The 26,755-nt window shown below is 41.5% G+C and overlaps 1 protein-coding gene across 2 annotated transcripts in view; it reads left to right on the top strand.

Annotated features, from left to right (window-relative positions):
- Positions 1 to 26,755, top strand: part of HSDL2 (hydroxysteroid dehydrogenase like 2) — a 223,188-nt gene that overhangs the window by 116,559 nt on the left and 79,874 nt on the right. For both annotated transcript variants that reach the window (XM_053702684.1, XM_053702685.1), the window contains exons 7-8: positions 7,393 to 7,491; positions 26,114 to 26,308. In XM_053702684.1, the coding sequence (XP_053558659.1) occupies positions 7,393 to 7,491; positions 26,114 to 26,308 (294 nt within the window). The remainder of the gene's footprint in view (positions 1 to 7,392; positions 7,492 to 26,113; positions 26,309 to 26,755) is intronic.

Genomic DNA, 26,755 nt, shown 5'->3' with positions numbered 1-26,755 from the left:
AGGTTGTGAATTCTAACTACATCAATAGGGAAATGATTGTTCCTTCCTTGTGTCCTAATCCTAAGAATTCTCTTGAAAGGTCTTTACATTCTTTGGATGTGGTAAGAGCTTTGCAATAATATGTTGAGGCTACTAAAAATTTCAGAAAGACTTCTAGTCTATTTGTTATTTTTTTTCTTCTGTTATGTGTGATCAGTCCACGGGTCATCATTACTTCTGGGATATAACTCCTCCCCAACAGGAAATGCAAGAGGATTCACCCAGCAGAGCTGCATATAGCTCCTCCCCTCTACGTCACTCCCAGTCATTCTCTTGCACCCAACGACTAGATAGGATGTGTGAGAGGACTATGGTGATTATACTTAGTTTTTATAACTTCAATCAAAAGTTTGTTATTTTACAATAGCACCGGAGCGTGTTATTGCCTCTCTGGCAGAGTTTGAAGAAGAATCTACCAGAGTTTTTACTATGATTTTAACCGGAGTCGTTAAGATCATATTGCTGTTTCTCGGCCATCTGAGGGAGGTAAAAGCTTCAGATCAGGGGACAGCGGGCAGATGAATCTGCATTAAGGTATGTAGCAGTTTTTATTTTCTGAATGGAATTGATGAGAAAATCCTGCCATACCGTTATAATGACATGTATGTATACTCTACACTTCAGTATTCTGGGGATGGTATTTCACTGGAATTACTCTGTTAAAAGTACATTAAACCTTTTAATAGGTATTTATTATGTTAAACGTTTTTGCTGGAATGTAGAATCGTTTGCATTTTCTGAGGTACTGAGTGAATAAATGTTTGGGCATTATTTTTCCACTTGGCAGTTGCTTGTTTTAATTGTGACAGTTTCGTTTCTCTCTCACTGCTGTGTGTGAGGGGGAGGGGCCGTTTTTGGCGCTCTTTGCTACGCATCAAAATTTCCAGTCAGTTACTCTTGTATTTCCTGCATGATCCGGTTCATCTCTAACAGAACTCAGGGGTCTTCAAACTTCTTTGGAGGGAGGTAGATTCTCTCAGCAGAGCTGTGAGACTTATATATTGACTGTGATTAAAAAACGTTGCTCTGTAAATTTTATGTTTCAAATTTAATTATTGTTACTTTACTAATGGGAACAAACCTTTGCTAAAAGTTGTGTTGTTTTTAAGGATTGATGCTATAACTGTTTTTCAGTTCATTATTTCAACTGTCATTTAATCGTTTAGTGCTTCTTTGAGGCACAGTACGTTTTTGTTAAATAAGATTGTAACCAAGTTGCAAGTTTATTGCTAGTGTGTTAAACATGTCTGATTCAGAGGAAGATACCTGTGTCATTTGTTCCAATGCCAAGGTGGAGCCCAATAGAAATTTATGTACTAACTGTATTGATGCTACTTTAAATAAAAGCCAATCTGTACAAATTGAACAAATTTCACCAAACAGCGAGGGGAGAGTTATGCCGACTAACTCGCCTCACGTGTCAGTACCTGCATCTCCCGCCCGGGAGGTGCGTGATATTGTGGCGCCTAGTACATCTGGGCGGCCATTACAGATAACATTACAAGATATGGCTACTGTTATGACTGAAGTTTTGGCTAAATTACCAGAACTAAGAGGCAAGCGTGATCACTCTGGGGTGAGAACAGAGTGCGCTGATAATACTAGGGCCATGTCTGATACTGCGTCACAGCTTGCAGAGCATGAGGACGGAGAGCTTCATTCTGTGGGTGACGGTTCTGATCCAAACAGATTGGATTCAGATATTTCAAATTTTAAATTTAAATTGGAGAACCTCCGTGTATTACTAGGGGAGGTTTTAGCGGCTCTTAATGATTGTAACACTGTTGCAATACCAGAGAAATTGTGTAGGTTGGATAAATACTTTGCGGTACCGGCGAGTACTGACGTTTTTCCTATACCTAAGAGACTAACTGAAATTGTTACTAAGGAGTGGGATAGACCCGGTGTGCCGTTCTCACCCCCTCCAATATTTAGAAAGATGTTTCCAATAGACGCCACCACACGGGACTTATGGCAAACGGTTCCTAAGGTGGAGGGAGCAGTTTCTACTTTAGCTAAGCGTACCACTATCCCGGTGGAGGATAGCTGTGCCTTTTCAGATCCAATGGATAAAAAATTAGAGGGTTACCTTAAGAAAATGTTTGTTCAACAAGGTTTTATATTGCAACCCCTTGCATGCATCGCGCCGATTACGGCTGCGGCAGCATTTTGGATTGAGTCTCTGGAAGAGAACCTTAGTTCAGCTACGCTGGACGACATTACGGACAGGCTTAGAGTCCTTAAACTAGCTAATTCATTCATTTCAGAGGCCGTAGTACATTTAACCAAACTTACGGCTAAGAACTCAGGATTCGCCATTCAGGCACGTAGGGCGCTGTGGCTAAAATCCTGGTCAGCTGATGTAACTTCTAAGTCCAAATTACTTAATATACCTTTCAAGGGGCAAACTTTATTTGGGCCCGGTTTGAAAGAAATTATCGCTGACATTACAGGAGGTAAGGGCCACGCCCTGCCTCAAGACAAAGCCAAAGCTAAGGCTAGACAGTCTAATTTTCGTCCCTTTCGGAATTTCAAAGCAGGAGCAGCACCAACTTCCACTGCATCAAAACAGGAAGGAGCTGTTGCTCGTTACAGACAAGGCTGGAAACCTAACCAGTCCTGGAACAAGGGCAAGCAGGCCAGGAAACCTGCTGCTGCCCCAAAGACAGCATGAACCGAGGGCCCCCGATCCGGGACCGGATCTAGTGGGGGGCAGACTCTCTCTCTTCGCCCAGGCTTGGGCAAGAGATGTTCAGGATCCCTGGGCGCTAGAGATCATATCTCAGGGATACCTTCTAGACTTCAAATTCTCTCCCCCAAGAGGGAGATTTCATCTGTCAAGGTTGTCAACAAACCAGATAAAGAAAGAAGCGTTTCTACGCTGTGTACAAGATCTGTTATTAATGGGAGTGATCCATCCGGTTCCGCGGTCGGAACAAGGACAAGGGTTTTACTCAAACCTGTTTGTGGTTCCCAAAAAAGAGGGAACTTTCAGGCCAATCTTGGATTTAAAGATCCTAAACAAATTCCTAAGAGTTCCATCGTTCAAAATGGAAACTATTCGGACAATCTTACCCATGATCCAAAAGGGTCAGTACATGACCACAGTGGATTTAAAGGATGCTTACCTTCACATACCGATTCACAAAGATCATTACCGGTATCTAAGGTTTGCCTTTTTAGACAGGCATTACCAGTTTGTAGCTCTCCCATTCGGATTGGCTACGGCTCCAAGAATCTTCACAAAGGTTCTGGGTGCCCTTTTGGCGGTACTAAGACCGCGAGGAATTTCGGTAGCTCCGTACCTAGACGACATTCTGATACAAGCTTCAAGCTTTCAAACTGCCAAGTCTCATACAGAGTTAGTTCTGGCATTTCTAAGGTCGCATGGATGGAAAGTGAACGAAAAGAAGAGTTCTCTCTTTCCTCTCACAAGCGTTCCATTCTTGGGGACTCTTATAGATTCTGTAGAAATGAAGATTTATCTGACAGAAGACAGATTAACAAAGCTTCTAAATGCATGCCGTGTCCTTCATTCCATTCAACTCCCGTCAGTAGCTCAATGCATGGAGGTGATCGGCTTAATGGTAGCAGCAATGGACATAGTACCCTTTGCACGTCTACATCTCAGACCGCTGCAATTGTGCATGCTGAGTCAGTGGAATGGGGATTACTCAGACTTGTCCCCTACTCTGAATCTGGATCAAGAGACCAGAAACTCTCTTCTATGGTGGCTTTCTCGGCCACATCTGTCCAGGGGGATGCCATTCAGCAGGCCGGACTGGACAATTGTAACAACAGACGCCAGCCTACTAGGTTGGGGCGCTGTCTGGAATTCTCTGAAGGCTCAGGGACAATGGAATCAGGAGGAAAGTCTCCTGCCAATAAACATTCTGGAATTGAGAGCAGTTCTCAATGCCCTTCTGGCTTGGCCCCAGTTAAAAACTCGGGGGTTCATCAGGTTTCAGTCGGACAACATCACGACTGTAGCTTACATCAACCATCAAGGAGGGACAAGAAGCTCCCTAGCAATGATGGAAGTATCAAAGATAATTCGCTGGGCAGAGTCTCACTCTTGCCACCTGTCAGCAATCCACATCCCGGGAGTGGAGAACTGGGAGGCGGATTTCTTGAGTCGCCAGACTTTTCATCCGGGGGAGTGGGAACTTCATCCGGAGGTCTTTGCCCAAATACTTCGACGTTGGGGCGAACCAGAGATAGATCTCATGGCGTCTCGCCAGAACGCCAAACTTCCTCGCTACAGGTCCAGATCCAGGGATCCGGGAGCGGTTCTGATAGATGCTTTGACAGCACCTTGGAACTTCGGGATGGCTTATGTGTTTCCACCCTTCCCGCTGCTTCCTCGATTGATTGCCAAAATCAAACAGGAGAGAGCATCAGTGATTCTAATAGCGCCTGCATGGCCACGCAGGACTTGGTATGCAGATCTAGTGGACATGTCATCCTGTCCGCCTTGGTCTCTACCTCTAAGACAGGACCTTCTGATACAGGGTCCATTCAAACATCAAAATCTAACTTCTCTGAAGCTGACTGCTTGGAAATTGAACGCTTGATTTTATCAAAACGTGGTTTTTCTGAGTCGGTTATTGATACCCTGATACAGGCTAGGAAGCCTGTTACCAGAAGGATTTACCATAAGATATGGCGTAAATACCTATACTGGTGCGAATCCAAAGGTTACTCCTGGAGTAAGGTTAGGATTCCTAGGATATTGTCCTTTCTACAAGAAGGTTTAGAAAAGGGTTTATCGGCTAGCTCATTAAAGGGACAGATCTCAGCTCTGTCCATCTTGTTACACAGGCGTCTGTCAGAAAATCCAGACGTCCAGGCCTTTTGTCAGGCTTTAGCTAGGATCAAGCCTGTGTTTAAAACTGTTGCTCCGCCATGGAGTTTAAACCTTGTTCTTAACGTTCTACAAGGAGTTCCGTTTGAACCCCTTCATTCCATTGATATAAAGTTGTTATCTTGGAAAGTGTTATTTTTAATGGCTATTTCTTCGGCTCGGAGAGTCTCTGAGTTATCAGCTTTACATTGTGATTCTCCTTATTTGATTTTTCATTCAGATAAGGTAGTTCTGCGTACAAAACCTGGGTTCTTACCTAAGGTAGTCTCTAACAGGAACATCAATCAAGAGATCGTGGTACCTTCCCTGTGCCCGAATCCTTCTTCAAAGAAGGAACGTCTTCTACACAATCTGGATGTAGTTCGTGCCCTCAAGTTCTACTTGCAGGCAACTAAGGATTTTCGACAAACGTCTTCCCTGTTTGTCGTGTACTCTGGTCAGAGGAGAGGTCATAAGGCTTCGGCTACCTCTCTCTCCTTCTGGCTTCGTAGCATAATTCGTTTAGCCTATGAGACTGCTGGACAGCAGCCTCCTGAAAGAATTACAGCTCATTCTACTAGAGCTGTGGCTTCCACTTGGGCCTTTAAGAATGAGGCCTCTGTTGAACAGATTTGCAAGGCTGCAACTTGGTCTTCGCTTCATACTTTTTCCAAATTTTACAAATTTGACACTTTTGCTTCTTCGGAGGCTATTTTTGGGAGAAAGGTTCTTCAGGCAGTGGTTCCTGCTGTATAATGAGCCTGCCTATCCCTCCCGTCATCCGTGTACTTTTGCTTTGGTATTGGTATCCCAGAAGTAATGATGACCCGTGGACTGATCACACATAACAGAAGAAAACATAATTTATGCTTACCTGATAAATTCCTTTCTTCTGTTGTGTGATCAGTCCACGGCCCGCCCTGTTTTTTAAGGCAGGTAAATATCTTTTAAATTATACTCCAGTCACCACTTCACCCTTGGTTTCTCCTTTCTCGTTGATTCTTGGTCGAATGACTGGGAGTGACGTAGAGGGGAGGAGCTATATGCAGCTCTGCTGGGTGAATCCTCTTGCATTTCCTGTTGGGGAGGAGTTATATCCCAGAAGTAATGATGACCCGTGGACTGATCACACAACAGAAGAAAGGAATTTATCAGGTAAGCATAAATTATGTTTTTCTGGTTCCAGAAAAGGCAAGAAAGCCTCTGCCATTTCTTTGGTGTCTTGTTTGAAGCTTTTAATTCACAAAGCCTATTTGGAGGCGGGACAGTCTCCACCTCAGCGATTCTAGTGCCTCTAATTTGAATTATTTTGAAATTTTTTACGAAAACTTAAATATTGTTTTTGGATTTAATTTCTCGGTGAAAATGGCTGTTTTTTTGTTTTATCCCTCCCTCTCTAGTGACTCGTAGACTCCCACATCTTAGGTATTATATCCCATACGTCACTAGCTCATGGACTCTTGCCACTTACATGAAAGAGAACATCATTTATTTAAGAACTTGCCTGATAAATTCATTATCTTTCAAGAGTCCATGAGGCCCACCCAATTTTTTTGTGGTTATGATTTTTTTTATATATAAAGCACTTTATTTATCCTATTCCTCTTTTTTTCTGCTTTGTAATCCTTTTACCCCTCACTAACTTGGCTATACGTTAAACTGAGGTATGAGTTAGGTGGGAGGTGTATTTATCCTGTGAAACACTATATGTATGTGTGTGTATATATATATATATATATATATATGTATATATATATATATATATATATATGTGTATGTATGTGTGTATATATATATATATATATATATATATATATATATATATATATATATATATATATATATGTATATATATGTATATATATATATATGTATATATATGTATATATATATAATAATATTATTCCCCCTTAGTAGAAATAAGCCTAATCAAGCAGCAAATCAAACCTATCTTCTGTTGATGAGAATTAATAAACTAAGGGGATCACTATTGTTGAGCATGGTACCAGAAGCAAAAAGCATGTGATATTGTATATCTAATTTGCATATCTTACCCAGAGTTCTATACAAACAATTCATTGTCTCTTACTTTTGCAAAATGTAGTATTTTAATCTGACCGTGTGTGTTAGGTTTGTACAAAAGCAATTTCTAAAAGACAAATTTTTTAATAAATGTTAAAATTCTCTACCATTGACCACCTGGTCTTCAGGTGTATTCTTTTTTTCTAATTTTAGCCCAAACTTTCTTTTTACTTAACTGGTTTCTTTTGCTTTAATCTCAAAACTTTTGATGCAGTTTTGCACAATAGTATGATGTGCTGTTCAACTTATGTTACCCCAGTACTATGCCCTTCTGGTTTTTGTAGGTTACAGCTTCCCCCCCCCCCCCCGCCACCTTTTAATTAAACAGATGATAATAATCAGAAAACCACCATATCTGTAAAGATAAAATGCAAAGGGTGTCAAACCGTAGCAGCTCATGTTAGACAGATCTGTTTCCTTTATTTCAGCCTACACTATTGCTAAGTATGGAATGTCCATGTGTGTTCTGGGAATGGCAGAGGAATTTAAAGGTGAAATAGCTGTCAACGCTTTGTGGCCAAAAACAGGTGACATTTTCAGTATTTTCTTTAATATTATATATTAGAGACACTAAAGTCAAAATTACATTTTCATGATTGATAGAAATAAATTGGAAATGTTTTTAAAATTACATGCTCTCTTATCAAGTATTCTTCATTCTCTTGGTATCCTTTGTTGAAGAGTAAACCTAGGTAAGCTTATAGGCTCTGGGGATCAGGCATGTGTATTAAGCACACTGGCAGCAGTGTTTGCAACAATGCTGTACATTAGAAGTCTGCAGCACTAGTGTTTGTTATGAACACACATGCATGCTTCTGAGCCTACCTAGGTTTATTCTTCAACAAAGGGTACCAAGGATACAAAGCAAATTTTATGGGGGGTTTTCTTTCCTTTTCTTACACACTCTATCTGAATCATAGAAGTTCCATTTTGACTTTAGTGTCCCTTTAAAAGGGGCCGTAAACATTCAGCACGATGTTCATTTTGCAGCTAAAACTATACTTGCCTCAAATGCAAAGTCATCCTCTTCAGCGCGCCAGTTTTTTTTAACTAGCGTGTCACAGGCTCACTGTCTAATTGCGGCAAGCATGATCACGCCATTCAACTACATGTAGCGTGCTCCCGTGCTAGGTAAAGCAGACGACTGCTTTACCTAGTGTGGGAGAGCGCTACATGCAGTTTTATGGTGCAATTGTGCTTGCTGTGATTAGACAGTGAGCCTGTGACACGCTAGTGCTAGCGTGCTAAAGAGGATGACATCACTTAAGAGGTCATTATAGTTTTAGCTGTAAAATTATGTATTTAGAAAAAGATTCAAACAAAAAGCTATCCTTCTGTTATATAATTCTGCACCTAGTACAGCATTATGTAACATAGTACAAAATGTTAACTGTCTCTTAAGTGTTATTCCTTTATAAAGAAGCATAACATTAGAACTAAAAAGTTAATGGTCATTGTTATTTTTTAAGAAGACCTTGTCTGTGCTTTGTATACTTTTTGTTTTCATCTTTTCAATGATTGTCTAATTGTTTCAGTTACATTGGTTTATATTGGGATATAAAAGTAAACACCATAGTGTTCTTGTGTGTTAGAGCATTTTATGATTGCACAGTTTTTTTTGCATATAACTTTGAATGGGTTAAACACATAAAGTCAGATCCAGAGCAGCAATGCACTTCTTGGATCTAGCTGAAAACATCTAGTGAGCCAAAGACAAGAGGCATATGTTTGCAGCAACCATTCACAAGCTTGTTCACAGTAATGCATTGCTGATGTTAATGATTAGTTATGTATGTTGTATGCAAGCAACCTGCATTACATAAATACTTAAACCCATAAAGTGTTCTAATAAAGCTTAACTCCTGGGGTAAAGTATATATACTTTAATTTATAAAATGAAAACTGACTTGTGCCCAAGTTTAATAGAAAAAAATGAACAAAATTAGTCACATAAGCAAAATAATCACATAAACAAATGATACTCAGAATAAAAAATATAGGCCTAGATTTGGAGTTCGGCGGTAAAAGGGCTGTTAACGCTCCGCGGGCTTTTTTCTGGCCGCACCATAAATTTAACTCTGGTATCGAGAGTTTAAACAAATGCTGCGTTAGGCTCCAAAAAAGGAGCGTAGAGCATTTTTACCGCAAATGCAACTCTCGATACCAGAGTTGCTTACGGACGCGGCCGGCCTCAAAAACGTGCTCGTGCACGATTCTCCCATAGGAAACAATGGGGCTGTTTGAGCTGAAAAAAAACCTAACACCTGCAAAAAAGCAGCGTTCAGCTCCTAACGCAGCCCCATTGTTTTCTATGGGGAAACACTTCCTACGTCTGCACCTAACACTCTAACATGTACCCCGAGTCTAAACACCCCTAGCCTTACACTTATTAATTCCTAATCTGCCGCCCCCGCTATAGCTGACCCCTGCATATTTTTTTAACCCCTAATCTGCCGCTCCGTAAACCGCCGCAACCTACGTTATCCCTATGTACCCCTAATCTGCTGCCCCTAACACCGCCGACCCCTATATTATATTTATTAACCCCTAATCTGCCCCCCACAACGTCGCCGACACCTGCCTACACTTATTAACTCCTAATCTGCCGAGCGGACCTGAGCGCTACTATAATAAAGTTATTAACCCCTAATCCGCCTCACTAACCCTATCATAAATAGTATTAACCCCTAATCTGCCCTCCCTAACATCGCCGACACCTACCTTCAATTATTAACCCCTAATCTGCCGAGCGGACCTCACCGCTACTATAGTAAATGTATTAACCCCTAAAGCTAAGTCTAACCCTAACACTAACACCCCCCTAACTTAAATATAATTTACATCTAACGAAATAAATCAACTCTTATTAAATAACTTATTCCTATTTAAAGCTAAATACTTACCTGTAAAATAAATCCTAATATAGCTACAATATAAATTATAATTATATTATAGCTATTTTAGGATTAATATTTATTTTACAGGCAACTTTGTAATTATTTTAACCAGGTACAATAGCTATTAAATAGTTAAGAACTATTTAATAGTTACCTAGTTAAAATAATAACAAATTTACCTGTAAAATAAATCCTAACCTAAGATATAATTAAACCTAACACTACCCTATCAATAAATTAATTAAATAAACTACCTACAATTACCTACAATTAACCTAACACTACACTATCAATAAATTAATTAAACACAATTGCTACAAATAAATACAATTAAATAAACTAGCTAAAGTACAAAAAATAAAAAAGAACTAAGTTACAAAAAATAATAAAATATTTACAAACATAAGAAAAATATTACAACAATTTTAAACTAATTACACCTACTCTAAGCCCCCTAATAAAATAACAAAGCCCCCCAAAATAAAAAATTCCCTACCCTATTCTAAATTAAAAAAGTTACAAGCTCTTTTACCTTACCAGCCCTGAACAGGGCCCTTTGCGGGGCATGCCCCAAGGATTTCAGCTCTTTTGCCTGTAAAAAAAAACATACAATACCCCCCCCCAACATTACAACCCACCACCCACATACCCCTAATCTAACCCAAACCCCCCTTAAATAAACCTAACACTAAGCCCCTGAAGATCTTCCTACCTTGTCTTCACCATACCAGGTTCACCGATCCGTCCTGGCTCCAACATCTTCATCCAACCCAAGCGGGGGTTGGCGATCCATCATCCGGTGCTGAAGAGGTCCAGAAGAGGCTCCAAAGTCTTCCTCCTATCCGGCAAGAAGAGGACATCCGGACCGGCAAACATCTTCTCCAAGCGGCATCTTCAATCTTCTTCCATCCGGTGCGGAGCGGGTCCATCTTGAAGCAGGCGACGCGGATCCATCCTCTTCTTCCGTTGTCTCCTGACGAATGACGGTTCCTTTAAGGGACGTCATCCAAGATGGCGTCCCTCGAATTCCGATTGGCTGATAGGATTCTATCAGCCAATCGGATTGAGCTCGCATTCTATTGGCTGTTCCGATCAGCCAATAGAATGCAAGCTCAATCTGATTGGCTGATTGGATCAGCCAATCGGATTGAACTTGATTCTGATTGGCTGATTCCATCAGCCAATCAGAAAATTCCTACCTTAATTCCGATTGGCTGATAGAATCCTATCAGCCACTCGGAATTCGAGGGACGCCATCTTGGATGACGTCCCTTAAAGGAACCGTCATTCGTCGGGAGACAACGGAAGAAGAGGATGGATCCGCGTCGCCTGCTTCAAGATGGACCCGCTCCGCACCGGATGGAAGAAGATTGAAGATGCCGCTTGGAGAAGATGTTTGCCGGTCCGGATGTCCTCTTCTTGCCGGATAGGAGGAAGACTTTGGAGCCTCTTCTGGACCTCTTCAGCACCGGATGATGGATCGCCAACCCCCGCTTGGGTTGGATGAAGATGTTGGAGCCAGGACGGATCGGTGAACCTGGTATGGTGAAGACAAGGTAGGAAGATCTTCAGGGGCTTAGTGTTAGGTTTATTTAAGGCGGGTTTGGGTTAGATTAGGGGTATGTGGGTGGTGGGTTGTAATGTTGGGGGGGGGGTATTGTATGTTTTTTTTTACAGGCAAAAGAGCTGAAATCCTTGGGGCATGCCCTGCAAAGGGCCCTGTTCAGGGCTGGTAAGGTAAAAGAGCTTGTAACTTTTTTAATTTAGAATAGGGTAGGGAATTTTTTATTTTGGGGGGCTTTGTTATTTTATTAGGGGGCTTAGAGTAGGTGTAATTAGTTTAAAATTGTTGTAATATTTTTCTTATGTTTGTAAATATTTTATTATTTTTTGTAACTTAGTTCTTTTTTATTTTTTGTACTTTAGCTAGTTTATTTAATTGTATTTATTTGTAGCAATTGTGTTTAATTAATTTATTGATAGTGTAGTGTTAGGTTAATTGTAGGTAATTGTAGGTAGTTTATTTAATTAATTTATTGATAGGGTAGTGTTAGGTTTAATTATATCTTAGGTTAGGATTTATTTTACAGGTAAATTTGTTATTATTTTAACTAGGTAACTATTAAATAGTTCTTAACTATTTAATAGCTATTGTACCTGGTTAAAATAATTACAAAGTTGCCTGTAAAATAAATATTAATCCTAAAATAGCTATAATATAATTATAATTTATATTGTAGCTATATTAGGATTTATTTTACAGGTAAGTATTTAGCTTTAAATAGGAATAAGTTATTTAATAAGAGTTAATTTATTTCGTTAGATGTAAATTATATTTAAGTTAGGGGGGTGTTAGTGTTAGGGTTAGACTTAGCTTTAGGGGTTAATCAATTTATTAGAATAGCGGTGAGCTCCGGTCGTCAGATTAGGGGTTAATAATTGAAGTTAGGTGTCGGCGATGTTAGGGAGGGCAGATTAGGGGTTAATACTATTTATGATAGGGTTAGTGAGGCGGGTTAGGGGTTAATAACTTTATTATAGTAGCGCTCAGGTCCGCTCGGCAGATTAGGGGTTAATAAGTGTAGGCAGGTGTCGGCGACGTTGAGGGGGGCAGATTAGGGGTTAATAAATATAATATAGGGGTCGGCGGGGTTAGGGGCAGCAGATTAGGGGTACATAAGTATAACGTAGGTGGCGGCGCTTTGCGGTCGGAAGATTAGGGGTTAATTATTTTAAGTAGCTGGCGGCGACGTTGTGGGGGGCAGGTTAGGGGTTAATAAATGTAAAACAGGGGTCGGCGGGGTTAGGGGCAGCAGATTAGGGGTACATAAGTATAACGTAGGTGGCGGTCGGCAGATTAGGGGTTAAAAATTTAAATCGAGTGGCGGCAATGTGGGGGGAGCTCGGTTTAGGGGTACATAGGTAGTTTATGGGTGTTAGTGTACTTTAGGGTACAGTAGTTAAGAGCTTTATGAACCGGCGTTAGCCAGAAAGCTCTTAACTCCTGCTATTTTCAGGCGGCTGGAATTTTGTCGTTAGAGCTCTAACGCTCACTTCAGAAACGACTCTAAATACCGGCGTTAGGAAGATCCCATTGAAAAGATAGGATACGCAAATGGCGTAGGGGGATCTGCGGTATGGAAAAGTCGCGGCTGAAAAGTGAGCGTTAGACCCTTTAATCACTGACTCCAAATACCAGCGGGCGCCCAAAACCAGCGTTAGGAGCCTCTAACGCTGGTTTTGACGGCTACCGCCGAACTCCAAATCTAGGCCATAGTCTTTAGTATGAATACATCTACCTGTATTCTCCAAACAGTTCCAGTAAAGGTCTAAAAAGATCCCCGTTGTTTTCCTAAATACCAAATTTAAAAGAGTTACAGTTTGAAATAGAACATAAAGCATATAGTTTTGTCAACACTTTCAACCCTTTTAGGGTCTTTTTCAAGACTGAAATCTACTGATCTCAAACCTGGCTTGCATAATAAAGCCCACCCACTTGTATTCTAACTAATTGGTACTGATGTTACGTAATATCCTGGTATGTTACTTCCTGTTTGCTCATAATCACATTAACATTTTTACAACCCCATTTCAAGTTAATTGTAACTACTGGATCATTTATTGAATTAATCACAGCCATAAAGTTATATATACAATATATGAGACACTTGATTTGTTAAAATTATCACTAAAGATCTTCAAGTATTAATGGGAAACGAATTCATGAATTATGGGAAATGTCAAAAAGACATCATTACCTTATTGCAAATAGTTATGGGAGATGTAGTCTAACATTCCAAATAAAAATAAAAATGATGAGGATAGAATCAACCTCATTAAAATATGTGAATGAAAAGGTTCCATACAGCACTCTTTCACCATATTAGTATTATATCTATTAGATTGAATAAATAGTAGCTAAAAAATGATATGCATAAGGATTTGGATGACAACCTTAAAACAATAATAGACGATAAAACCAACAATCAAAAACCTTATGTTATTAAAATACAGGATGAAATATTTATTATTAAAATTCATTCTTATACCGAAATACATCTACCCCAAAGGTCTTAATATGGATTGGTTAGATTTCAGACACTATTTAATTTATGTATTTCTGTAAAAGAACAACTGCTGATTCTGAACTAACCGCAGGAACGAACCTGCACTGCAAGGGCTCCTAAATTCCCTCCCTGGATTAATAAAGCCCTACATATTTGTACTATCTGAAATAGAAACAACCCTTGTTACTGTCTGAGCTCATACAGCTGTTGCTTCCTCTTCTTCTGTTTTGCAGGGTATCTAGTTTTTATTACCTTTCATTAAGGGGACAGTCAACACCAGATTTTTGTTGTTTAAAAAGATACATAATCACTTTATTACCCATTCCCCAGTTTTGCATAACCAACAGTTATAATAATAGATGGAGGTCCTGTAGATACAGTAAAGAAGGCGCCACATGGAACAGTATCGTCAGGTGAAAGAACCAAACACATCAGACAATTTCCAACTCGCATAGGAAGCGGCACTCGTGGTGCCAGAAACAGCAGGCCGGGACCTCTTAGTCGCCCAACCGACTCAACCGCAATGTACGCAGTCTGATCACGTGGGTACGTCTCACCAATCAGAGGGAGCGGAATCCCAATGTCTTCAGCTAGTGGTACCAATCAGCAAAGCCAAATGAGGGTGTGTGTGTGTGAGAAGCTCTGCAGTCACTCGTGTCATAAAGTGCTTGAACAACTCAACACAAGTGTCTTGGAATCAAGGGTTAATATCTCCTGAGGGGGGCTATTGAACAGGGTTTTTTTTTAATCATGTTTATGTGATTCAGTCTGCTCATGTGTAGTGTTTACTGGGCTCATGACATAGAACATAACGGCCTGTTGAAGTGACGCGACCTTACGGACGGGCATGCTTTTCTCTTGTAAGGTGTATCCAGTCCACGGATCATCCATTACTTGTGGGATATTCTCATTCCCAACAGGAAGTTGCAAGAGGACACCCACAGCAGAGCTGTAATATATCTCCTCCCCTAACTGTCATAGCCAGTCATTCTCTTGCAACTCTCAACAAGCTAGGACGTTGTAGGAGAGAGTGGTTAAATATAGCTAGTTTATTTTCTTCAATCAAAAGTTTGTTATTTTTAAATAGTACCGGAGTTGTGCTATTTTATCTCAGGCAGTAAATAGAAGAAGAATCTGCCTGAGGTTTTTATGATCTTAGCAGGTTGTAACTAAGATCCATTGCTATTCTCACATATGTCTGAGGGGATTACACAGATGAGGTAACTTCAGCGAGAGAATGGCGTGCAGTTTATTCTGCTATCAGGTATGTGCAGTTATAATTTTTTCTAGAGATTGAAAACACTAGAAAATGCTGCTGATACCGGATTAATGTAAGTTAAGCCTGAATACAGTGATTTAATAACGACTGGTATCATGCTTACTCCCAGGGGTAATACCCTTATGATATTTACAATATAAAACGTTTGCTGGCATGTTTAATAGTTTTTATATATGCTTTGGTGATAAAACTTTATTGGGGCCTAGCTTTTTCCACATGGCTGGCTTAAATTTTGACTAGAAACAATTTCCACTGTTGTAGTATAAAAGTTACAGTTGGTGCAGTTAAAATTACAAACTGTGACATCCAGCTTCCCTCAAAGGCCCTCTGAATGCTATAGGACATCTCTAAAGGGCCCAAAGGCTTTCCAAAGTCGTTTATTGGGGAAGGTAGGGCCACAGCTTGCTGTGGCAGTTGGTTGTGACTGTTAAAAAACGTCTATTTCGTTTTTTTTTATCCGTTTTTTGAACTAAGGGGTTAATCATCCATTTGCAAGTGGGTGCAATGCTCTGTTAGCCTATTATACACACTGTAAAAATTTCGTTTGATTTACTGCATTTTTTCAGTTTTTCAAATTCTGACAAAATTTGTTTCTCTTAAAGGCACAGTACCGTTTTTTATATTTGCTTGTTAACTTGATTTGAAGTGTTTTCCAAGCTTGCTAGTCTCATTGCTATTCTGTATAAATATGTCTGACATAGAAGAAACTCCTTGTTTATTATGTTTAAAAGCCATGGTGGAACCCCCTCTTAGAATGTGTACCAAATGTACTGATTTCATTTTATGCAATAAAGATCATTTTCTGTCTTTAAAAAATGTATCACCAGAGGAATCTGACGAGGGGGAAGTTATGCCGACTAACTTTCCCCACGTGTCAGACCCTTTGACTCCCGCTTAAGGGACTCACGCTCAAATGGCGCCAAGTACATCTAGGGCGCCCATAGCGTTTACTTTACAAGACATGGCGGCAGTCATGGATAATACACTGTCAGCGGTATTAGCCAGACTACCTGAACTTAGAGGTAAGCGAGATAGCTCTGGGGTGAGACAAAATGCAGAGCATACTGACGCTTTAAGAACCATGTCTGATACTGCCTCACAATATGCAGAAGCTGAGGAAAGAGAGCTTCAGTCAGTGGGTGATGTTAATGACTCAGGAAAGATACCTGATTCTAATATTTCTACATTTAAATTTAAGCTTGAACACCTCCACGTGTTGCTTAGGGAGGTTTTAGCTGCTCTGAATGACTGTGATACCATTGCAGTGCCAGAGAAATTGTGTAGACTGGATAAATACTTTGCAGTGCCGGTGTGTACTGTTTTTTTTCCAAATACCTAAAAGGTTTTCAGAAATTATTAATAAGGAATGGGATAGACCAGGTGTGCCGTTCTCTTCCCCTCCTATTTTTAGAAAAATATTTCCAATAGACGCCACCACATGGGACTTATGGCAGACAGTCCCTAAGGTGGAGGGAGCAGTTTCTACTCTAGTAAAGCGTACTACTATCCCTGTCGAGGACAGTTGTGTTTTTTTCTTTTTTTTAGATCCAATGGATAAAAAATTAGAGGTTACCTTAAGAAAATATTTATTCAACAAGGTTTTATCCTACAGCCCCTTGCATGCATTGCCCCTGTCACTGCTGCTGCGGCATACTGGTTTGAGTCTCTGGAAGAGGCTTTACAGGTAGCGACTCCATTGGATGACATACTTGGAAAACTTAGAGCACTTAAGCTAGCCAATTCTTTTATTCTGATGCCATTGTTCATTTCACTAAACTAACGGCTAAGAATTCTGGTTTTGCTATACAGGTGCGCAGAGCGCTATGGCTTAGATCATGGTCAGCTGACGTGACTTCAAAATCTAAGCTACTTAACATTCCCTTCAAGGGGCAGACCCTATTTGGGCCTGGTTGAAGGAGATTATTGCTGATATCACTGGAGGAAAAGGTCATGCCCTTCCTCAGGACAGGTCCAAATCTAGGGCCAAACAGTCTAATTTTCGTGCCTTTCAAAACTTCAAGGCAGGTGCGGCATCAACTTCCTCTAATAATAAACAAGAGGGAACTTTTGCTCAATCCAATATGGTCTGGAGACCAAACCTGACATGGAAAAAAGGTAAGCAGGTAAAAAAGCCTGCTGCTGCCTCTAAGACAGCATGAAGGAACGGCCCCCTATCCGGGAACGGATCTAGTAGGGGGCAGACTTTCACTCTTTGCCCAGGCGTGGGCAAGAGATGTTCAGGATCCCTGGGCGTTGGAAATTATATCCCAGGGATATCTTCTGGACTTCAAAGCTTGCCCGCCAAAAGGGAGATTTCACCTTTCACAATTATCTGCACACCAGATAAAGAGGGAGGCATTCTTACACTGTGTACGAGTCCTCCTAGTTATGGGAGTGATCCATCCAGTTCCAAAGGAGGAACAGGGACAGGGTTTTTACTCAAATCTGTTTGTGGTTCCCAAAAAAGAGGGAACCTTCAGACCAATTTTGGATCTAAAGATCTTAAACAAATTCCTCAAAGTTCCGTCGTTCAAGATGGAAACTATTCGTACCATCCTACCACTGATCCAGGAGGGTCAATATATGACTACAGTGGATCTAAAGGATGCTTATCTTCACATTCCGATACACAAAGATCATCATCAGTTTCTCAGGTTTGCCTTTTAAGACAGGCATTACCAGTTGTAGCTCTTCCCTTGGGATTAGCTACAGCCCCAAGAATCTTTACAAAGGTTCTAGGGTCACTTATGGCGGTCCTAAGGCCGCGGGGCATAGCAGTAGCCCCTTATTTAGACGACATCCTGATACAGGCGTCAAACTTCCAAATTGCCAAGTCTCATACGGACGTAGTACTGGCATTTCTGTGGTTGCATGGGTGGAAAGTGAACGAGGAAAAGAGTTCTCTATCCCCACTCACAAGAGTTTCCTTTCTAAGGACTCTGATAGATTCTGTAGAAATGAAAATTCACCTGACGGAGTCCAGGTTATCAAAGCTTCTAAATTCCTGCCGGGTTCTTCATTCCATTCCGCGCCCTTCGGTGGTTCAGTGTATGGAAGTAATCGGCTTAATGGTAGCGGCAATGGACAGTGCTGTTTGCACGCTTTCATCTCAGACCGCTGCAACTATGCATGCTCAGTCAGTGGAGCGGGGATTACACAGATTTGTCCCCTCAACTGAATCTGGACCAAGAGACCAGGGATTCTCTTCTATGGTGGCTATCTCGGGTCCATCTGTCCAAAGGTATGACCTTTCGCAGGCCAGATTGGACAATTGTTACGACAGATGCCAGCCTTCTAGGTTGGGGTGCAGTCTGGAACTCCCTGAAGGCTCAAGGATCGTGGACTCAGGAGGAGTCTCTCCTTACATTAAATATTCTGGAACTAAGAGCGATATTCAAGGCTCTTCAGGCTTGGCCTCAGTTAGCAACTCTGAGGTACATCAGATTTCAGTCGGACAGCATCACGACTGTAGCTTACATCAACCATCAAGGGGGAACGAGAAGTTCCCTAGAGATGTTAGAAGTTTCAAAAATAATTCGCTCGGCAGAGATTCACTCTTGTCACCTATCAGCTATCCATATCCCAGGTGTAGAGCACTGGGAGGCGGATTTTCTAAGTCGTCAGACTTTTCATCCGGGAGAGTGGGAACTCCATCCGGAGGCATTTGCACAACTGATTCATCGTTGGGGCAAACCAGAACTGGATCTCATGGCATCTCGCCAGAACGCCAAGCTTCCGTGTTACGGATCCAGGTCCAGGGATCCCAAGGTGACACTGATAGATGCTCTAGCAGCGCCCTGGTCTTTCAACCTGGCTTATGTGTTTCCACCATTTCCTCTTCTCCCTCGACTGATTGCCAAGATCAAGTAGGAGAGAGCATCGGTGATTCTGATAGCACCTGCGTGGCCACGCAGGACCTGGTATGCAGATCTAGTGGACATGTCATCCTTTCCACCATGGTCTCTGCCTCTGAAACAGGACCTTCTACTTCAGGGTCCTTTCAACCATCCAAATCTAATTTCTCTGAGGCTGACTGCATGGAGATTGAACGCTTGATTTTATCAAAGCGTGGCTTCTCCCAGTCAGTTATTGATACCTTAAGACAGGCACAAAAGCCTGTCACCAGGAAAATTTACCATAAGGTATGGTGTAGATATCTTTATTGGTGTGAATCCAAGGGTTACTCATGGAGTAAGGTCAGGATTGCTAGGATATTATCTTTTCTCCAAGAAGGTTTGGAAAAAGGATTGTCAGCTAGTTGAGCGTCTGGCATATGTTCCAGACGTTCAGGCATTTTGTCAGGCTTTAGTTAGAATCAAGCCTGTGTTTAAACCTGTTGCTCCACCATGAAGCTTAAACTTGGTTCTTCAAGGAGTTCCATTTGAACCTCTTCATTCCATAGATATCAAGCTTTTATCTTGGAAAGTTCTTTTTTTTTGGTAGCTATTTCCTCGACTCGTGGAGTCTCTGAGCTATCTGCCTTACAATGTGATTCTCCTTATCTGATTTTTCATACGGATAAGGTAGTCCTGCGTACCAAACCTGGGTTCTTACCTAAGGTGGTATCTAACAAGAATATCAATCAAGAGATTGTTATTCCATCCTTGTGTTACACAATTTGGACGTGGTCCGTGCTTTAAAGTTTTAGTTACAAGCTACTAAAGATTTTCGTCAAACATCTGCTTTGTTTGTTGTCTACTCTGGACAGAGGAGAGGTCAAAAGGCTTCGGCAACCTCTTTTTCTTTTGACTAAGAAGCTTAATCCGCTTAGCCTATGAGACTGCTGGACAGCAACCTCCTGAAAGGATTACAGCTCATTCCACTAGAGCTGTGGCTTCCACTTGGGCCTTTAAAAATTAGGCTTCTTTTGATCAGATTTGCAAGGCGACGACTTGGTCTTCGCTTCATATTTTTTCAAAATTTTACAAATTTGATACTTTTGCTTCTTCGGAGGCTATATTTGGGAGAAAGGTTTTACGGGCAGTGGTTCCTGCCTTGTCCCTCCCTTCATCCGTGTACTTTAGCTTTGGTATTGGTATCCCACAAGTAATGGATGATCCATGGACTGGATACACGTTACAAGAGAAAACACAATTTATGCTTACCTGATAAATTTATTTCTCTTGTGGTGTATCCAGTCCACGGCCCGCCCTGTCATTTTAAGGCAGGTCATTTTTAAATTTAAACTACAGTAACCACTGCACCCTATGGTTCCTCCTTTCTCGGCTTGTTTTCGGTCAAATGACTGGCTATGACAGTTAGGGGAGGAGCTATATTACAGCTCTGCTGTGGGTGTCCTCTTGCAACTTCCTGTTGGGAATGAGAATATCCCACAAGTAATGGATGATCCGTGGACTGGATACACCAAAGAGAAATACATTTATCAGGTAAGCATAAATTGTGTTTTTGTTGGACTGTATGGTTCACCTTGTGACCTGGCGTGTTTACGTTCTGGCCTTCCATTTCCGCATTCTTGACTGTGTGGCGACAGAAAATTTTGGCCTGTTAGTGTCTGGTACATAGGAGGTGGCGAGTACCCCAGCCATTGTGGGTGTCAGGTGCCATTCAATTATATATATATATATATATATATATATATATATATATATATATATATCTATATATATATATATATATATATATCCACCCATTTTTGGGTATCCTTGATCCAGTTATGGAGGATGCTGATGTTGAGATTGGTCAACATCCTGATTCAGATTCTTCGTCCTGTGAAGAATACAAATTGGCCCCATTGACTCAGGTTAGTCAGTTATGTTCTTTAGGACGTCATAGAGCGCCTTGTTCCTCGGGTTCGGGGATTCAAGAGACTGCTGAGCCATCCGCCTGGGGGGGCCCTGTCCTCCGGGAGGCAAGTTCCCTACCGCTTTTTTCTACTACACATGCGGGTAACCCAAGTTATGTGTTTTCCTCCTCGGAGGGTGGATTGTTCCCCCCCCCCCCGAAGGTTGTGGCACGTTTTAGCTTTTACATACTTTTGGCGCTTGCTCGTCTGCAAAGTCCAGATGTTTATTCGCAATTGTGCTTGTGCCCGATTGTCCCAGGTCTTTCGACCTCTGCAGGGCATGTACAGTTCCCTGCGAGTGTAACTTTTCCTGAGTGTTGTGCCTTCCGTTACAGGTGGGCTCGCCTTAGTTATTTACTTGGACACGTTTTTGAGCTGCTTGGGGACCCTATCCTTCTTGGGTATGGGACTCATCAGTCTCCTCCGTCGAATGGCGCACCTTGTTTGACATGGGGGGGATGAAGTAATCTTCAGTCTTGTTATGGAGATCTTTCCCAGTTTTGTTGGAAAAATAGAGTTTCCGTTAGGCTGGTCTTGCGGACCTTCTGTTCTTTTTGGCCATTAACCCTCGGGTTGCCTGTTATTTTATTTATTCCGGTTAGGATGAATTTTATTTTCCTTTTCATACTAGGTTTCCTGCAGAAACTTAAATATATCTGGGATCAATTTGCCTCTATGGAAGTTGTTCGGGACACGTTAGTCCCATGTTTGTCTGTTTTCTTCTTTCTGAGGATTTTGTTAGCTTGGCAGTCATGACCCTTGTTGCAGGCTGGTCCTGATTTGGTTCAGATCTTCTGTCTTGCGGCTTAGTCAGACACGGGTCCATAGTGCTATTAGTTTTCTTGTTATTTGTTTTACAAGTTTCAGCTAAGCATTCTCAAGAGGACTTGCCGGTCCGTGCGGCTCATTCCTAAATAGCCGTCGCTCTGGTGACTCGGTCACTAAATTTTGCTGCGTCACTCTGTCGCTTCCGATACCCTCAGAACCTAGAGTATTCCTTCCACGTGGTGGGAAGATTAGAGGGTTTAACGCCTCCTTTTTCCGCCGGTCGGGGTGGTGTTGCTTTAGGAAATTGTATTTTTGGACTTTTTCCTTTAGTGGTTCCTCCTCTTTGAGACCTCTTGGATTTTATCCGTTTCTCCTTGTGGATAGGTCGTCTTCCTTGGGAGACTTGCATTCCCTTCAGGAATTGGTTGTTCCTTTTTCGGAACATCAAAAGGTGAGGCCTTTTGTTGGGCTCCGGTTAGGAGGCCTTTTCCTGGTGTTGGGAATGTACTGCATTTCTTTCTTGGGACAGAGGAGGTCCTAGTGGTTTTTCCACTTTTTTTGGGTATTGTCATCCAGATGGCATAAAGACCCATGGTTTTTGGTCCTCTAACTCGTATCTGAGGTGATGTGGAGGGTTGATGTTGCTTGTTTCAGGTGACTTGTCTTCACTGTTCTCCTTGTGTCTGGAGCTCGTGGCTAGTCGGATAACTAGCTCAGCATACTAATGCTCTCTGGCTTTTCTGTACCATAGCAATCAGAGGGTTGCTAGTTCAATTCCCGGCGAGGTCTATTCAGCCTTTCTTCTTTTCGAGGTGGATAACATGGCCAGCCCTGTGTCCCTTAAGGTGATTAGCCGCTCTTCCAACACAATTGTTACTGTTGCTTTGATGTCTGTTAACTCTAGTGACCTTTTATGGCCCTAGCTCTTTGGAGTGTTGGGCTCCTTCAAGGGATTGGGACTTGCTAGGGCTTCATGCTCTTGTTATCCGGGTTATCCGGGTTATCCTGGATTTTTTTCCTTGGGGGGGTCTGTTTTTTTTATATCAGACAAGGGATTTATGTTCCCGGAAGTTTGTTTGATCTAAACATTTGTGGGATCCGGGCTTCTTGTCCTGAACTTCCGGTTGTCGAGGGTGTTACTCGCCGTTTTCCCTTTGTGGATCCCACTGTGGGATGTTACTGGACCTTATGATCCTAGGACTGGCCTGGGGGAGGGGGGTACCAGTTTCCGGGGGTATTTGGGCTTAGCCCTTGTTCTGGCTGTTCTGTTTTACAACATGGCCAGATATTCTGTGAGCCGGAGCTCCTTGGGGCTTATCTTGTGACGGACAATTTGTTTCCCTTGGGACAGTTAACTGAGGGCTTTCCTGCCTAGCAAACATAAGGTTTGTGGTTGCTCAGCTGTCACTTTGCACCTGGTGTGTGTGCTAGCACAATGGTGTTTTAAGGGGTTCTTCCGTGTTCGTCAGTGATGTGGCCTTCTGTCCTCTCGGTTCTTCCTACGTCTGCCTGTTTTATGGGCAGGTGTTTAGCGATGCTCTCCTCTTCAGGGGGCTCCCTGTCCTCTTTACGGAGGTGTGGTTCCTTTTTAGGGGCCTCTCCTGTGTTTGGGAGGTTGGAACAGATGTTTATCTGGTTCGGGAATTGGTCTGCTCTTTGAGTTGTTCCTATCCATCTGGCATTGAGACTTAGTCGGGTGGCTTTGCTAGATCTTCTCAGGTCTAACGTTTACTCAATTGTTTTTAGGTTGAAGTGGCTGTGTCCATTCTTCCGCCCTTTTGGGGGGCGGTCTTGGTGTTCCTTTCGGTTCCCGCGCTTTCAGACCTGCCGTTGCTTGGGCTGGTCCGGCTAGGTGTAGGATCTGAGATCTGTTGGTCATCCTCAGGTCTTGGGGGTTACAGTGGACCTTCTTTTTAGAGGTGCTGGGCGCCTCTCCCTCTGAGAGAGTAGGCTTGGTGGCCTGGATTGCCTGTAGAGTTTCCTCTGTCTTGGAGGTTGGGCAATCTAATCCTTGGATTTAGTGTGGCTGCTTCTTCCTTATGGAGTGTTTCTCCGTGTTTTCCTACGGATGGCAGCGTATTACTAGACTCAGATGTTTTTTTCTCTGAGTTTACTACTTGTTATTCTGTTTGCTCAGTCGCTGAGTTCTGATGGTCTGAGGACTTGGTCCTCAGCTGTCTTTTTTTTTACGCTATTGCACAATGTTTGGGAGATGTTCTTCTCCTTGATGATGCCCGATTGCTCCTTGGGGGCTTTCCTTTATGGATTTTGCTATTTCTTTGGGTGTCCCTTTGGCTTACCCTTGTTCTCTCCCTCTTGGGGATTTTGGTACTGTACTAGTAAGGGGGACCGACTACTGGGCAACGGTTCTCCTGGAGGAGTGTTGGCTCAGTGAGTCTGCTTGCGGTCTGTAGTTAGGCTTTGGGACCATCTGCGGGTCAGTGTCCTTGGGGCCTTTTCCTTCTAGTTTTTTTGCCCGGCTCCAACTAAGCAGGGTTTGTTTGGGTTGTGGTTTCAGGCCTGGTGCCCTCAGAATGGGCCGCCTATTGTACCCACCCGTTTTTGCATTCAGTGTCCTCTATAGCTTAGGTATTGTTTTCCCAAAAGTAATGAATGCAGCTGTGGACTCTTTCCCTTTATGAAGAAAAACATAAATTATGCTTACCTGATGATAATTTTTCTTTTCTTCAGATGGAAAGAGTCCACAGCTCCCTACCCGTATTTTTCTGTGTGGCGTCTATTTTTCATTCTTCTGGCACCTTTTCACCCTGGTATTTCTTCTACTGTTCCTTGTTCCTCGGCAGAATGACTGGGGGAGGAGGGAAGTGGGAGGAGTATTTAAGCCTTTGGCTGGGGTGTTTTTGCCTCCTCCTGGTGGCCAGTTTCTTAATTCCCAAAAGTAATGAATGCAGCTGTGGACTCTTTCCATCTGAAGAAAAGAAAATTATCAAATAAGCATAATTTGTTATTTGTTATTTTGACAGATTTGCATTTTAGCCAATCAGTGCTCACTCCTAGGTAACTTCACGTGCGTGAGTTCAATATTAACTATATGACACACATGAACTAACGTCCTCTGGTAGTGAAAAACTGTAAAAATGCATTCAGATTAGAGGCTGCCTTCAAGGTCTAAGAACTTAGCATATGAGCCAACCTAGGTTTAGCTTTCAACTAAGCATACCAAGAGAACAAAGCAAAATTGGTGATAAAAGTAAATTGGAAAGTAGTTTATAATTACATTCCCTATTTGAATCATGAAATTTTAGTTTGGACTTGTCTGTCCCTTTAAATGTGTTGGTTTTACCATTCTTACAGTTCTGCAATATGGGAAAGTCAAGTGTAGACTGTAAAGAGTCTTCTTGGCTCTGTTTCTTAAAGGGACACAAAAGACCAAATTAAACCTTCATGCTTTAGATAGAACATGCAATTTTAACAGACATTTGAAGTTAATTTTATTATCAAATGTACTTTTTTTCTCTCTATAGTTTGATGAAAAGTATACCTAGGTAGGCTCAGGAGCAACAGTGTACTACTGGAAGCTAGCTGATGATTGGTGGCTATGTCCATGTGCCTCTTGTGATTGGCTCACCTGATGTTGTTAAGCTAGGTACTTTAGTATTGCATTGCTGCTCTGCAGCTGACTCTTAATTATGTGTTTAACCCTGTTACAGAGGATAAAACATAGATATTGCAATATTGCTTGTCTATAACACACAGATCATATTATTATTACAATATTGCTTGTCTATAACACACAGATCATATTATTATTACAATATTGCTTGTCTATAACACACAGATCATATTATTATTACAATATTGCTTATCTATAACACACACAGCATATTATTATTATTATTATTATTATTACAATATTGCTTGTCTATAACACACACAGCATATTATTATTATTATTACAATATTGCTTGTCTATAACACACACAGCATATTATTATTACAATATTGCTTATCTATAACACACACAGCATATTATTATTACAATATTGCTTATCTATAACACACACAGCATATTATTATTATTACAATATTGCTTGTCTATAACACACAGAGCATATTATTATTACAATATTGCTTGTCTATAACACACAGCATTTTCTTTCTACACTTCACCACAGACTCTCTCTCCTCAGCCAGAAAAAAAGAGCATTTATTGAAGTATAAGTAAATGAGTAGCCAATAGAACCTGTATTCCTATGTGGTTAACCCCTGGCTAATATGATTTCATCTCAAGTTGTAGGTAATGTGTTGAACAGTGCTTTAGTTGTGCTTTTGTAGTCTAACTTTTTTTCTCTGCTTTTATTGATGTGTTAATAGCAATACATACCGCTGCTATGGATATGTTGGGTGGGTCTGAAGTGCAAAAACAGTGCAGAACAGCTGACATCATGGCTGACGCAGCATACTCCATTCTGACCAAAGCAAAAGATTTCACTGGTAACTTTATTATAGACGAGGAACTGCTGAAAAACGAAGGAGTCAAGGATCTTGAAGTCTATGCAGTTTCACCAGGTATGTATGTAACTGAATCTGTATTCATTCTAATGCCTCTCTGTTCACATGGTAGGTACACACTGACCAGTAAATGCAGTAGATTTGCATAATCAACAAATGCACTATAAAAAGACAATACAATAGCACTTAGGGGTAGATTTATCAAGCAGAGGATGCAGCAATCTACCCCAAACTTTCAGGTCCATCTGAAACTTAAGAAGCAGCGGTCGATCAGGATGATTGACACCCTCTGCTATCAGCCGATTGGGCGTGAATGTGCAGGGGGCGGCATTGCACAAGCATTTCACCAGAAATGCTTGTGCAATGATAAATGTCGACAGTGTATGCTGTCGGCATTTGTCGATGTTGGGCGGACATGATTGACTACAGAGGATCATGTCCGCTCGACATTTGATAAATCTACCCCATAGTTTGAACTTCAAATAAGTATATTTCTCTTGTAAG

This window comes from Bombina bombina, chromosome 2 (genome assembly GCF_027579735.1).
Source record: "Bombina bombina isolate aBomBom1 chromosome 2, aBomBom1.pri, whole genome shotgun sequence".
Classification (NCBI taxonomy): domain Eukaryota; kingdom Metazoa; phylum Chordata; class Amphibia; order Anura; family Bombinatoridae; genus Bombina; species Bombina bombina.
Note: the sequence above shows the minus strand (reverse complement) of the source record. Positions and strands in the feature narration are given on the sequence as shown.